Here is a 14001-nt window from a genome sequence, read left to right as displayed (position 1 = left end):
ATCCACTACAGCATTCAGCAAGAGTGGAGCCAGTTCTCCTGCCCTCGGGACCAGCTCACTAGCACCCACGCCATCAGGCCCAGGGGACATGCGGGGCCCACTCTCCCCAGTACTGCAGTTGATGAGGTACAAGACCAATTCTCCCACTCTCATGCCCCCAAGGCCAGCTCTCCTGCCTGCCACATGAGGCAAGGGGGAGGGGGAGGATATCTTTCCCTCACCCATGCCACCACATGGCAGATGGGGGTCAGGGTCAGGGTCATCTCTTTTGCTCTCATGCTCTCAGAGCCTGCTCACTTGCATCCCTTCCAACAGGGTCAGCTCTACTGTGTTGCCTGGGTGAGGTGCAGGGCCCTTTCTCCCAAACTTTACAGCCTGTGAGGGGCAGGAAAAGCTCTCCTGTTCTTACAGCTTCAGTGTTGGCTATTTTACCTGCATGGCATCAAGGGTAGGTACATGGGGAGGGCATCTCTCCCTCACCCACCCCACCATATAGCAGATCTCTCATGCACGTTCACAGGACTAGATCACCTGTGCCCCATCAACAGGGTCAGCTCTATTGTTCTGCCCAGATGTGGTGCAAGTCCCACTCTCCCAAGTGCTGCAGCTGATGAGGGCTAGGGTCAGTTCTCCCACTCTCATGACCCCAGAACCAGCTTTCCTGCCTTCAGTAGGTATCAAGGGGAGAGAGGTGCACCTCTCCCTCACCCATGCTACCATATGACAGACAGACAGTGGTGCCAGCTCTCCCACTCTCATGCCTTCAGGGCTGGCTACCTGCACCCCAGCCAATATGATCAGCTCTACTGTGTTGTCCAGGCAAGGTACAGTGCCCACTCTCCCTAGTGCTGCAGTTGGTAGGTGGCAGGGCCAGTTCTTCCTCCTAATGTTGCAGCCAGTGAGGGGCGGGGCCAACTCTGTGCGGCCCTATCCTCACTGTCTTAAGTGGTAACAGGAGCCACAGACATCAATACAGACTGTGGCTGTGGCAGGGTCACAGACCCAGACATGGCCCTGGGTGGCAGCCCAGGCCTGGATGATACCATGGCACTGGATGGCAGTGCAAGCAACTCAGATCTCTATGGCCCTGGCATTGATGTGGCCCTTGGAAACTAACATAGCCCTAGGTGGAAGCCCAGACCCCAGTCATCCATGTGGCCCTTGATGGCAACACAGGCTGTCGATATCAACACAGACCTTGACTGTGGTTGGGCTACAGACCCAGCCATGGTCCTTGTAATCAGCCTGGGCCAGAATGTTACCATGGCCCTCATTGGCATTGCAGATCACACAGATTGGCATGGACCCAGTGACTATATGGTCCTTGAACAGCAACATGGCCTCAGAAGGCAGCCCAGATCCTAGGCATCCTCATGGCCCTCAATGGCTACAGGAGTCATGGCCACCAACTCAGACCCTGGTGGCAGCTGGGCCACAGACCCAAACATGGCTCTGGCTATAGGCTGGGCCTGTACAAAACCATGGCCCCAGTTGGCAGCACATATCACTCAGGTCTGTATAGCCCCAGCAGCAGCACAACCCTTGGACACCAACCTTGCCACAGCAGCCCAGATCCTGGGCATTCATATGGCCTTTGCTGGCAACACAGGCCGTGGGCATCAATACAGACCAGGCTGCAGTAGGACCATAGACCCAGACATCATCCCTGCCAACAGTTCAGGCCCTGATGTTATTATGGTCCTAGGTGGCAGAGCAAGTCACCCAGATCTGCTTGGGCCCAGTGGCAGCATGGCACCTAAGCACCAACATGTCCCCATGTAACAGCCCAGCCCCTGGGCATCCTCTTGGCCTTCAATGGTAACAGGAGCCACGGACATCAATGCAGACCCTGGCTGTGATAAGGCCATAGACCTAGACTTGGCTACAATTCAGATCCAGAGATCTCTATGGTCTCACATGGCAGTACAGGCCACCCAGCTCTGTATGGCCCTGGTGATGTGACCCTGAAACACCGACATGGCCTTAGGGCTATGGGCCTCTGCATAGCCCTCTGCAGCAACAGGAGCCACTGACATCAGCACAGAGCCGGGTTGTAGCAGGGCCATAGACCCAGAACTGGCACTCAGCAACAGTTTGGGCCTGGACATCATCATGGACCTGGGTGGCAGTGCAGGCCTCTTGCAACAGCATGGCCCCTTTGGGGGTACATCCCTTGGACACCAACATGGTCACAGGTGGTGGACATCTAGAGGGCCCTCAGTGGTAAAAGGAGCCATGGACATCAACACAGATGATCATGGCTCCATCAGGGCCATGGACCCATGCATGGTCCCTAGCAGCAGCCTGGGCCCGATATTACCATGGACCTGGGTAGCAAGCAGGCCTCTCAAACCAGCTGGTTCTTTACTGCTCTGACTATTCAGATCCAGCTCTTTCCCCAGCACATGAACCTTTCTGCCTCTCTTTCTCTCTCATCGCTCATTTCCCTACCATATACTCACTCACATAGTGGAGTCCCACTGCTCAGCACCACAGGTTGTAGTGGGTAGCCATTCCAGCTTTGATCTGGAAGTTCCAATCCCCATTGAGACTCTGGCAACTGTCACGCCTACGAGGCAGGGCCAGGGGAGGTGCCTGGAGACCCGAGATCTGGATGGGCCAGTGCTCTCTGTTCCGGGACCCTGAACAGTGGAGGTGGACCGAGCAGAGCTCCAGAGAACACCGCTGGATTGCGATACACCTTCCCCAGACCCTGCAACCTACCTATCCCTTAATAGCCTTAGTCCTTAGGTTATTTCAGTAGATAAGACTTATAGATTTATAGTCACCTATGCCTGTCATCTCTATAGTTACGTTAATTAGGTTATTCAGATTTACAGATACATAGGTCAGGTGGACAGGTAATCTTCAAACACTTCATAGACCTAGAGAATATGGCATTTAAATAACTTAGAATTCTGTTGACGTGAGACACAATTGCTCCTAGCTGCACCAATTTGATCCTGAGAGAATGTTGTGCTTCTAAGACATTTCCATTTGGAAGTTTGTCTTCTTGGCACAAAATGGCCTACTGGGCAAAGAACTGCCCTTGCCTTGACGGCTGACAGTACAAATGTAATGTTGTCCTTTCTGGACAAGCGGGACACAAGAAAAGCGACCACTGTACTCTGCCAAGACAGGGTAAGATGGTCTTTCAGAATTCCTGCTTCTGAAAATGGTCTGTCAGATACATCTAGGCCTGTAGCCAATTTGAATGCACCAACAAGGCTGAGAAACATTAGGTGACTGTCCAGGCTGCCAGCTGTCTTGGTCTACTCTTGCAAGACTCCTGAAAGTTGCTTGCATCCATCTACCATTTCTCAGGTACCATTATGTTCCTTCTCAGGTCTTTGATGGGATTGAAGACTAGCAGTTATAGTTACAACTTAGTATATATAATATCTTAGATAAAACATATTAAGTATTAGATTCAGGTTCTTTAGGATAGGACACCTTTTGGAATGATCTTTATAACATGCCATTTACCTATGCTCTATACTTCTCTGGATTTTAGTATGTGTTTCTTGCTTGATACTGTTTGCATTGGTTGTAGTTCCATCTTATCTAGGTCATTATCTCTCATTATTCCTGGACAATATTCGATAACCATTCCTTTGTACATAGTCTTGTATTAGTTTAGAAACTTCTTATTTAGACAAAAAGGGGGAGATGTAGTGGGTAGCCATTCCAGCTTGGATCTGGAAGTTCCAACCCCCATTGAGACTCTGGCAACTGTCACGCCTACGAGGCAGGGCCAGAGGAGGCACCTGGAGACCAGAGATCTGGATGGGCCAGCACTCTCTGTTCCGGGACCCTGAACGGTGGAGGTGGACCGAGCAGAGCTCCAGAGAACACCACTTGACTGTGATACACCTTCCCCAGACCCCGCGACCTACCTATCCCTTAATTTGTAAGTTACACCATTAAATAAATATCCTTTTAACTACGTGGAGTGGCCTTAATAATTTCACCAATAACAGGTGCCAGGCAGGCTCATGGTTGGTTTCTTCCAAGCCAGGAAGAGTGTCCCAGGGTAGAGCTGTGGCTTTCTTCCATGCACCTGGGCCTCAGTGGATCTCTGCCAGGCATATTCACATATTTTAAAGTAAACATAAAACAACATGTTTCCCTAAGGCTTTTAAAAACATCTTTAGTGTTCTTTGTCCCTGTCTCTCCCTTCATTTTGTTTTCTCCTCCCTCCCTCATCCAAAGGTCCTTCCCATTTTCACACTTCTCCCTTGATAACATCTGTGTCCTGCTATTCCCCTCTGCAGAGCTGCTTCCAGCCCCTGCCCACCCCCACCCTGGTCCCTTTTGTACCTTTCACTTTCCTGGTTTTTGTGGTCACTCCAGGCAATGCACCAACTAAAGATTCAGAGCTAGGATCCACAAATGATAGAGAACATGCAGTATTTCTATTCCTGGGTTACCTTATTCAGAATGATATATTCCAATTCCATATATTTGCTTGCAAATTTCACTTTCTTTAGAGTTGCAAAGAATTACATTGTGTACATTACCACATTTTCACTGTTCATTCACCAGTTGCAGGGCATTGAGGTTGTTTCATTTCCTGGCTGCTGTTGATAGAGCAGTGATGAGCATAGATAAGCAAGTGTCTGGGGAATAGCAGGCCAGTCCTTTGGGCATACCAAGGAGTGTCACAGCTGGGTCATGCCATAGATATGTGTTTAGCTTTTTGAGAAGTCTTGGCACTGGCCTTTACAGTTCCTGAACCAATTTGCAGTCCCATGACAGTCAGTGAGGCCCCTTTTCCACATCCCTGCCCAGTTATTTTCTTGCCATTTTGACTGATTTAAATTGAAATCTCAAAGTCGTTGATTTTCATTTTTCTGATTTCTAAGAATTTTGAACACTTTTAAAGACATTTCTAATCCATTTTTATTTCTATTTAGTTCTTTTTTGGTATTCTGGATATTAGTCCTCATTCTAGAAGTTCTATTCCTGTACAAAACCCTAATATACTCATGAAACTCAAAGGCTTATACACAGCAAAGTAAACAATCAGTCCAGTAAAGAAGTCCTGGGAGTGAGAGAGAATCTTTGCCAGCTATACATCTGAGAGGACTAATATCCAGAATATTTTTTTAAAAAAATAACTATCTGGGAATAAAGATGGGCAAGAGTGTCTTTAAAAGTATTCAACATGATTAGCCACAGGGGAAATGAAAATCAAAACTACTTTGAGATTTCAGCTTACCTCAGTTTTTTGTTTTTGTATTTGTTTTTGAGACAGATCTCTCTATGTAGCCCTGGTCATCCTAGAACTCACTCTGTAGACCAGGCTGGCCATGAACTCAGAGTTCTGCCTCCAGAGTGCTGGGATTGAAGGCTTGCACCACCACTGCTCAGCTAGTTTACTATATATATGTTTTATTCAATGGCTTACAGGCTGTGGTCCAGCTAGTCCAATAGCTGCCTACCAATGGAGGGTCCAAGAATCCAGTAGCTGTTCACTCTGCAGTATTGGATATTTCAGCTGGTCTTTAGTGTACTCTGGAATCCTGAAGATGAAGGCTCTGGAGGAATGGACTTGATGACAAGTGTGAGAACAAGCAGACCAAAGGAAAGCCAATTTCCTGCCTCAGAATGTGTGGCCCAGATTGAAGGTGGATTTCCCTATCTCAAAAGATCTGAATTAAAGATGTGTCATCCCTACTCAAAGATCTGGATTAGAAGTGGGTTTTCTCACTTCAAGTAATTTAATTAAGAAAAAATCCCTCACAGGTGTGTCCAGCCACTTAGGCTTTAGTTAATTCCAGTTGTAGTCAAGTTGACAATCAAGAATAGACATCACAATGAGGTCCCACTTGTCAAGTGATGGCCTTAATTCCTGAACAAATATTTTTATTAAGAAGTCTTTTCCTGAATCTATATTCTGTAGGGTACTGCCAGTGTTTTCTTTGAGCACTTCCAGTGTTTTAGGTTTCACAGTGAGCTCTGATACATTGGCAGTTTTTTTTTGTTTGTTTGGTTAGTTTGCTTTTGTGTGTGTTATGTTTTTTTGTGCATGCCTCTGTGTGTGTGTGTGTGTGTGTGTGTGTGTGTGTGTGTGTGTGTGTGTTTATGTTCAGGGTGATGGATATGGATCTAATTTTATTCTTTTATTTGTGGCCATCCCATTTTCCAAATATCATTTGTTGAAGATGCTTTGTTCTCTGCAGTGTGTATTTTTGTCATCTTTGTCAATATCAGATGGGCACAGTTGCATGCCCTTATGTTTATGCTTTCCATTTTGTTCCATTGATCTACATATCTGCTTCTGTGGTAGCTTCATGCTGTTTTTATTACTACACCTCTCTAACACAGCTTGAAATCTGGTATGGTAACCCACCCCCAGCATTTTTCTTTTTACTTAGAATTTATTTGGCTATTCTGGTCTATTGTGTTCTCCAATATATTGTGCATCCTAATAAACTTATCTGGGAACAGAGAACAAAATAGCCACTAGATATAGAGGCCAGGAAATGGTGGCACACACACCTTTAATCCTAACATTCCAAGGCAGAGATCCATCTGGATCTCTGTGAGTTCAATGTCACACTGGAAATAGCCAGGCATGGTGACACAAGCCTTTAATCCCAAGAAGTGATGGCAGGAAGCAGAAAGGTATATAAGGCATGAGGACCAAAAACTGGAGCCTATTAAGCTTTTGAGCAGCAATTCAGCTGAGATCCATTTGGATGAGGACTCAGAGACTTCCAGTCTGAGGAAACAGGATCAGCTGAGGAACTGGTAAGGTGAGATGGCTGTGGCTTGTTCTGCTTCTCTGATCTCCCAGCTTTAGACCCAATACCTTTCTTCAGGTTTTGTTTTTATTAATAAGACCTTTTAAGATTCTTGCTACATCTGGTGCCCAAAATGGGGCAAATGTACGTAGGCTTGGAAGAGAAAAAAAAAGTAATATATGCAGTTATATAAAGAAATAGTAACTTAAAAAAATAAAGTCTTTAAAGAGAAAATAAAAGTAATATAAAAAATAAGCCACGTAAAGATGGATATCACACAGAGAATCTGGATTATGTTGTCTTTGGGATTTTTAACTGCAGAAAGACATTTGATTGTAAAGACTGCTCAGTTAAACCAATATGCATATTTTAAAGGTACCTTGACTTCAAAATTTGGATGTATGGATATGTTGCTTTGGAAAGGAGGCTCTGCTTTTGTTTCCATAGAAAGCAAGAGACTATGGATTTATTGCAGATTAAGATACATCAAGTTTGACTGGCCAAGACCCCCTGAAAGGTCTACAATGACACCATGGCCCAGATGATCCAACATTCAGAATGGTTTCAAGACAACTGGCTTAGACAATACAGCTTCATGGACTACCTCATAAGCCTAAAATTTTCTTTGTGTTTCCATAAGATACAGTACCCTCATCTAGTAGGAAGTAGTATAAGAAGGTACACCCAAATTCCCAAATATACCAAACTGGCTTAGGAGATGGAATTTGCTTACTCCTTCTCTAAACCCAAGCATATTCCAAAAAAAGAGGTTGAGAGATTCTTGTGTTCCATATCAGAAGAGCTCTCTGGTTGGGACAGAGAAAAACCAATATTTTTATTTAAAGCAGGTTGATTATAAATGCAATCTCTTTCTAAAGAAGAAAAGGGACTAGTATAGATAATGATAGGATGAAAGGGTAGATTATTGAACCTACTTTTAAAGAGCAACTCATTTAAAATGTTTTACATTGGTATAGATTTTAGTTTATTGATACAAATTTAGAGTTGGTTTTGTTCTAATATATATATATATATATATATATATATATATATATATATATTTCTACTCTTGTTTAAGGTATTATGTTTATGTAACTCATTTAGATTATAATGGATAGTTAAGAAATACAGATTAATAATTAGTCTTCTATGATAGTTAAGTTTTCTAGGTATACATAGATATAATTCAATTAGGTAGGCAATCTTCAAACACTTCAAAGACCTACAAAATATGGCATTTAAAATGTTTTAAAAATTTAGACTTTCTGGACAGTGAGACATTTCTGCTCCTGGCAGCACTGATTTAACTTCAGAGAGGAAGATGGGCATTGAAGACACTCTATATGGAGTTTATCTTCTTCTTGGCAAAAATAGACATTTGGGCAAGACACTGTTCTTGCCTGGACTGCTTGAAAAAATGTATTGACTAGATATACAGGACCTATAGGAAGGTGACCACTAAACTTTGCAAGGCAAAATAGTCCTTCAGGTTCCTACTTTGCAGAGGAAATTGCCAGACATTCTATAGAACACAGAGAAAAGTAACAGAGACTCTAGGACTGTGGGCTAAAAACAGATGCCCAAACTTTACAGAGGAACTTTGGGTGACTGTCCAGGCTGCCAGCTGTCTCTGTCTAATCTCACAAGACGCCCAAAAGTTGCTTGCATCCTCCTCCCATTTTTCAGGTAATATTATATCCTTCTGCAGTCTTTGATATAGTTGAAGACTAGATAGTTTATAATTTCCTTAGTTATGATAAAAGATAAGTTAGATATGAAATCTTAGACTCACAAATATAGGACACATAGGATATCTTCTTAATTTTGCCAAATACAAATAGACTAGATATTATAACTATAATTCTTGCTTGATAATTGTTTTGTTATATGTAATTTTATTATGTTAAAGTTAAAACCATCCTTCTTGAAAAAAAAGAGGAAGTGCTGGGGATGTTTTTTTGTATGCTGTGAATGTGTTGCTCTGATTGGTCGATAAATAAAACGCTGATTGGCCAGTAGCCAGGCAGGAAGTATAGTATAGGCAGGATAAGCAGAGAGAAGGATGCTGAGAAGTGGAACTGAGTGAGGAGACGCTGCCAGCCACCACCACCATGAGAAGTAAGATGTAAAGTACTGGTAAGCCACAGGCCATGTGGCAACTTATAGATTAATAGAAATGGGTTAATTTAAGATATAAGAACTAGATAGCAAGAAGCCTGCCACGGCCATACAGTTGATAAGTAATATAAGTCTCTGTATGTTTACTTGGGTCCGAGTGGCTGCAGGCCCCAGCAGGACTGGAGAAATCTCTAACTACACTGATCTTTTATGCTTCTATATGAATTTTATATAATGGGTGGTTTCTCTTTTTGTGAAGAATGTTGCATGGATTTTGGTTAGAATTGCATCAAATCTCTAAATTTACTTTTTTTTAGGATAGTCCGTTTCATAATACTAATTTGATCAATTCATGAATATGTGATTACATCTACTTTCTTTCTTGGTATCTTTCTTCAAAGATTTAAATTGGGCTTTTTTGTTTTCAATTTTCTATAGAAGCTGTTCACTTTCTAGTTAGGGTTATTCATAAACATTTTATTTTGTTGAGGCTATTATGATGGCAATATGTCCATGATCTCTTCCTCAGCAAACTTGTTATTGGTACATGGAAAGTCCAATAGTCTTTGTTAAGTTGATATGTATCCTACTACTTTGTTGAAAATGTTGACCATTTCTAGAGGTTTTCTAGCAGACATTTTGGGGTTTCTTATGTATAAAATTTTATCTTCAAATAGGAACAATTTGAATTCTTTTCCCATTTTAGTTCATGTGATTTCCTTCTCTTGGGCTCCAGTGAGTGAATATTATATTGAAAAGGAGTGGGGATAGAAGACAGTCCTATTTTATTTCTAATTTCACTGAGATTGCTTCAAATTTCTCTCCACTTAGGATGATGTTGCCTGTGGATTTGTCCTATAGCCTTTACTATGTTGGGGGTAATCTAGTTTTATTCTTTCTAAGACTTCTATTATAAAGTCATATTGAATAGTGTCAAAACTCTTCACTGTATCATTGAGATACGATTTTTGTTTTTAAGTCTATTGATATGATTTCAAACCACACCTTTATCTCTGGCATAAAGCTAACTTGGTTATAGAGGATTATCTATTTGGTATATGATTGTATTTGATTTGCAAGTATTTTATTAAGAATCCTTGTATCTATGTTTATGAGGGATATTGGCTTGTAGTTTCTTTTTTGTTGTGTCTTTTAATGTATATTCTTTAGTGTTTGGGTAGAATGTTCTGTAGATGTATATTGGGCAATTATCTCATGTCATTTAACTTCAATGTTTCTCTCTCATTTTTTTTGTCTAGATGACCTGTTTATTGGTAAGAATAGGGCACTGATCACTCACTATCACTATGTTATGATTAAACTGTAACTTACATGGAGTGCTCTTTATGAATTAGCCTATGTTTGTTCAGAATTATAACATCAACATAATAGGTGTTGTTCCCTTTATGAACATAAAGAGACCTTGGTTGTCTTTTATATTTTTAGTTAGAAGTCTATTCTTATCAGATATTAGAGTAGATACACCTGCTTGTTATTAGTTTCATTTTTTTGGAATACCCTTTTAATCCTTTCACCCTAAAGTGGTATGCATCTTTGGTAGTGATGTATGTTTCTTGGAGGAGAAAACATATCGTTATTGGTGGGCTTTCTTTTGCCTTTTAATTTTAAAATCTGTTGATAATGTCATATATGACTACACTGTGTTTATACAATTTATACAATCTCTACCCCTATTTCCCCACCAAGTAATCTCATGTGCCCTTACTGTCTCTTAAATTTATGATCTGCTCTTGGTGTTAATATATATATTAACACACACACACACACACACACACACACACACACACACCCTGCAGAGTCAAAATTTACAGTTCCTTGTCTGTTCATGTGTTTAGGGATGACCACATGGGATTGTATAATATATCTGAGGCTTGTCTCAGAAGATAACTAATTCTCTCTCAGTAGCTTTTGGTTGCTTGTATCTCTTACTCTAGGGGTAGGACCTCCCCACATCCACCCTGGCATGTTAACTGCTGTGGTCATTATGCAGGTCTTGTTCAGGCAAACATATTGTTGAGATTTTATGTTTGCAGCAAATTTCAAATCAGACATCCTGCTTTCTGATTCTTAAAATAAAATTACGTGGTCATCATTAGAAAATCTTTAATTTATATTTAATGTTTGATGTTTTATTAAATTAAGTCTTTGAGGACTTGGAAAGTACTCCTGGCAATGCAAGGATGACTGGGATTATTCAGATGTAAAATATAAATTAACATGGGTAGAGTTGTAGGCTCCACCCCCCAGGTGTTCATAATTAATACAGATACAAAGAACATATGGCCAAATCCTGCACATAAAGATACCAGCACAGAGCACGTCAGAGGAATGTCCATCTTGTCTGGGAAGATTCATAGCTTAGTTTGGTTGAAATGCTGATATATTTTCCTGCTGAATTCAGAAAAGAAAGTCAGTAATGCTGAGAACACTGCCTTTAATTTCATATCTCATTCTTAAGTAATGAGTACAACAGAGTGATTTAACTGGGTGATAATTTTAGATTATTAAAATGATGCTGAGAAGAACAGAGTGTATTTTTATTAAGATTATAGCATCCACACAGGAATATTGGCTCCATCCTATTAGTATTTCCCAGGCACATGTCCCACTTGTAATCTTTGAGAGAAGGCATGTTTCCTTAGGACTTTTCTTAGAGCTGCAGCCACATCTCTATTTCTCAAACTGTAAATGAGTGGGTTCAACATTGGAGTGAGAATGGTGTAGAAGGCTGACACAACCTTGTCTTTCTCAGGTGTGTGGTAGGAATGGGGCAGTACATTGGTATAGAAGGCTGCCCCATAAAAAATGCTCACTACTATAATGTGGGAGGAACATGTGGTGAAGGCTTTACGCCGGCCCTCAGCAGAGCTCATGTGGTAGACAGTGATGAGGATGCGCGTATAGGAGACTGAAATGAAGGATATTGGGATGAGCAGCATCAGTACACAGCATGCATACATCAAGGTTTCATAGAGTGATGTGTCTGTGCAGGATAGCTTCAGCACAGCTGGGATTTCACAGAAAAAGTGGTTGATCTCTCGAGATCCACAGTAGGGAAAGCTCATAGTGACAGGTGTCAGCATGAATCCATCCAAAGACCCACCTGCCCAAGAACCCAGCACCATAAGCAAACATACCCTTGGACTCATGATTATGGGGTACCGTAGAGGATTGCACACAGCCACAAATCGATCATAAGCCATGAGGCCCAGCAGGAAAAACTCCCCCCCAATCAGTGTCAGGTAGAGAAATATTTGCAGTGCACATCCCAGAAAGGAAATGGTCTTTTCTTTGGACAGGAGATCTTGGAGCATCTTGGGGACAGTGATACAGATGTAGACAGTATCCATGATGGACAACTGGCTGAGCAAAAAGTACATGGGTGTGTGAAGACGAGAGTCCACACGGATGAGCATAATCATGACCAAGTTGGCTGTTACAGCCACCACAAAGATGGAAAAGACCACAGCAAAGATCAGCCCAGGGAATGCTGGGTGGGTGATGAGGCCCAGGAGGATGAAGTCAGTGGAATTCTGGTAAATAGCCTCCATTTCCAAAGTGCATGGCAGCTCTGTGGGGCTGTAGAGGAAGAAAGTTGGTGAATCAACTACCTTTTTTGTGTTTGTGAAGCACTTACTGTTAGCTGTATCCAAAGCAATATAGGTTAAAGGAAAGAATCTTCACCCCATAATCCTCTTGACTCCTGTCTTGAGTGTTAGCAGTAAGATGTTTCACAAGTCAAAGTTTAAACTCAAGTTTATCCATTTTGATGGATCATCATGAATCTAAGCTCTTTAAGTTGGATGAAAGAAGTAAATGTAAGCATCAATAATAGCACTTCTTTTAGCTTTTTCCTTATATTTTGAACTACCTTTTACATAATTCTAATAATCGTATCACTCCACATTGAATTTTCTGCGACATTGATTACTACACTATATCTGCTCTATTGTCTTGTAACCAATGTACTTCATTACTTTATTAAATTAACTTCATTAATTTATGTTTTTCTCTCCTGGTAAGATAATTATAGTTTAATATTTTATACAGATGTTACGACTAAAGAAATTCTTATGACATGATCATATGATCAAGTTTTTGGATAAAAATTGGGGTTTTTTTGCTTGTTTGTTTTTGGCTACGGGGATTACTACACATCTATGAATAAGTTTGGGACATCAGATTAATAAGCCACTAAAAATAATTTCCTGTGAGGGCTAGATCTGCCCTGCCCTATCATACAACTTTGTACCCCAGGGAAGGCTCTTGTCTTAGGTGTAAATACTTCAATGATTCATTTCTGTTTGTTCTTGCAAGATAGCTTGGAGTTAGAGTTCTCAGATTAGGGTCTCTAGAGTCTCTACTTAGAAAGCAGTACTTGAGGTTCCTCAGTGTAGAGGTCTTTCTGACTGATACCATGAAAGCAGCAGTGATTTGTGATAAGTGCTGCACCACTACATTTAATAATATATTCTTCTCTTAAATTACTATCCAGGTGTTCCAAGCATATCCAAATATGATCCATTCAAAATACATCACTAACATGGCTTCCCCCCCAACTTTATTTTCTTCTCTATTATTGATCTTCAATGTTTATAAATAAAAGGAACTCCTTAATTTAAAAACCCTTTTGAATAATTTGAATGGATTCTCATGTTTTCCTATCCAGGAATACAAATGTGCTCTTCTTCAGTATGTCCAGTGCTCTTTAGAAGAATCAGATCTAGCCTAAAATATATACATAAAAAAGTTTAAATATATATATATATATATATATATATATATATATATATATATATATATATATATTCTGAAGAGAATTGAGATAGCAAGTATATGACAACAAATTCAAGTTCAAAATAACCCAGGAAAAAAGAATTTGCTTCTGAATAAGTACACCAGTTAGGGAGTTTGGTTTCATGTAAAAATTCAGATCATACCACACACTGTATTAAAAAGATACAGGATGCTTCTAGATAGATACCCAATACTTGGTACCTAACCACTTTCCATAAGGCCATATCACCAAGCCATCTGGGTATACCTCACAGAGCTGAGTCACTGTCCAGAGCTTTAGTTCTTCATGGTTACCCTGGCTGACATATTACTTGAC

General features: G+C 41.1%; 1 protein-coding gene across 1 annotated transcript; it reads right to left on the bottom strand.

The window, feature by feature from the left end:
- Positions 1-11470: 11470 nt before the first annotated feature.
- On the bottom strand, positions 11471-12439 carry LOC114682459 (olfactory receptor 2T2). Its single transcript, XM_028856333.1, has one exon. It carries the CDS (start codon positions 12437-12439, stop codon positions 11471-11473), a length of 969 nt encoding a protein of 322 aa, XP_028712166.1.
- Between the last annotated feature and the right edge of the window lie 1562 nt (positions 12440-14001).

The sequence above is a fragment of the Peromyscus leucopus genome, chromosome 9 (assembly GCF_004664715.2).
Source record: "Peromyscus leucopus breed LL Stock chromosome 9, UCI_PerLeu_2.1, whole genome shotgun sequence".
NCBI lineage: Eukaryota > Metazoa > Chordata > Mammalia > Rodentia > Cricetidae > Peromyscus > Peromyscus leucopus.
Note: the sequence above shows the minus strand (reverse complement) of the source record. Positions and strands in the feature narration are given on the sequence as shown.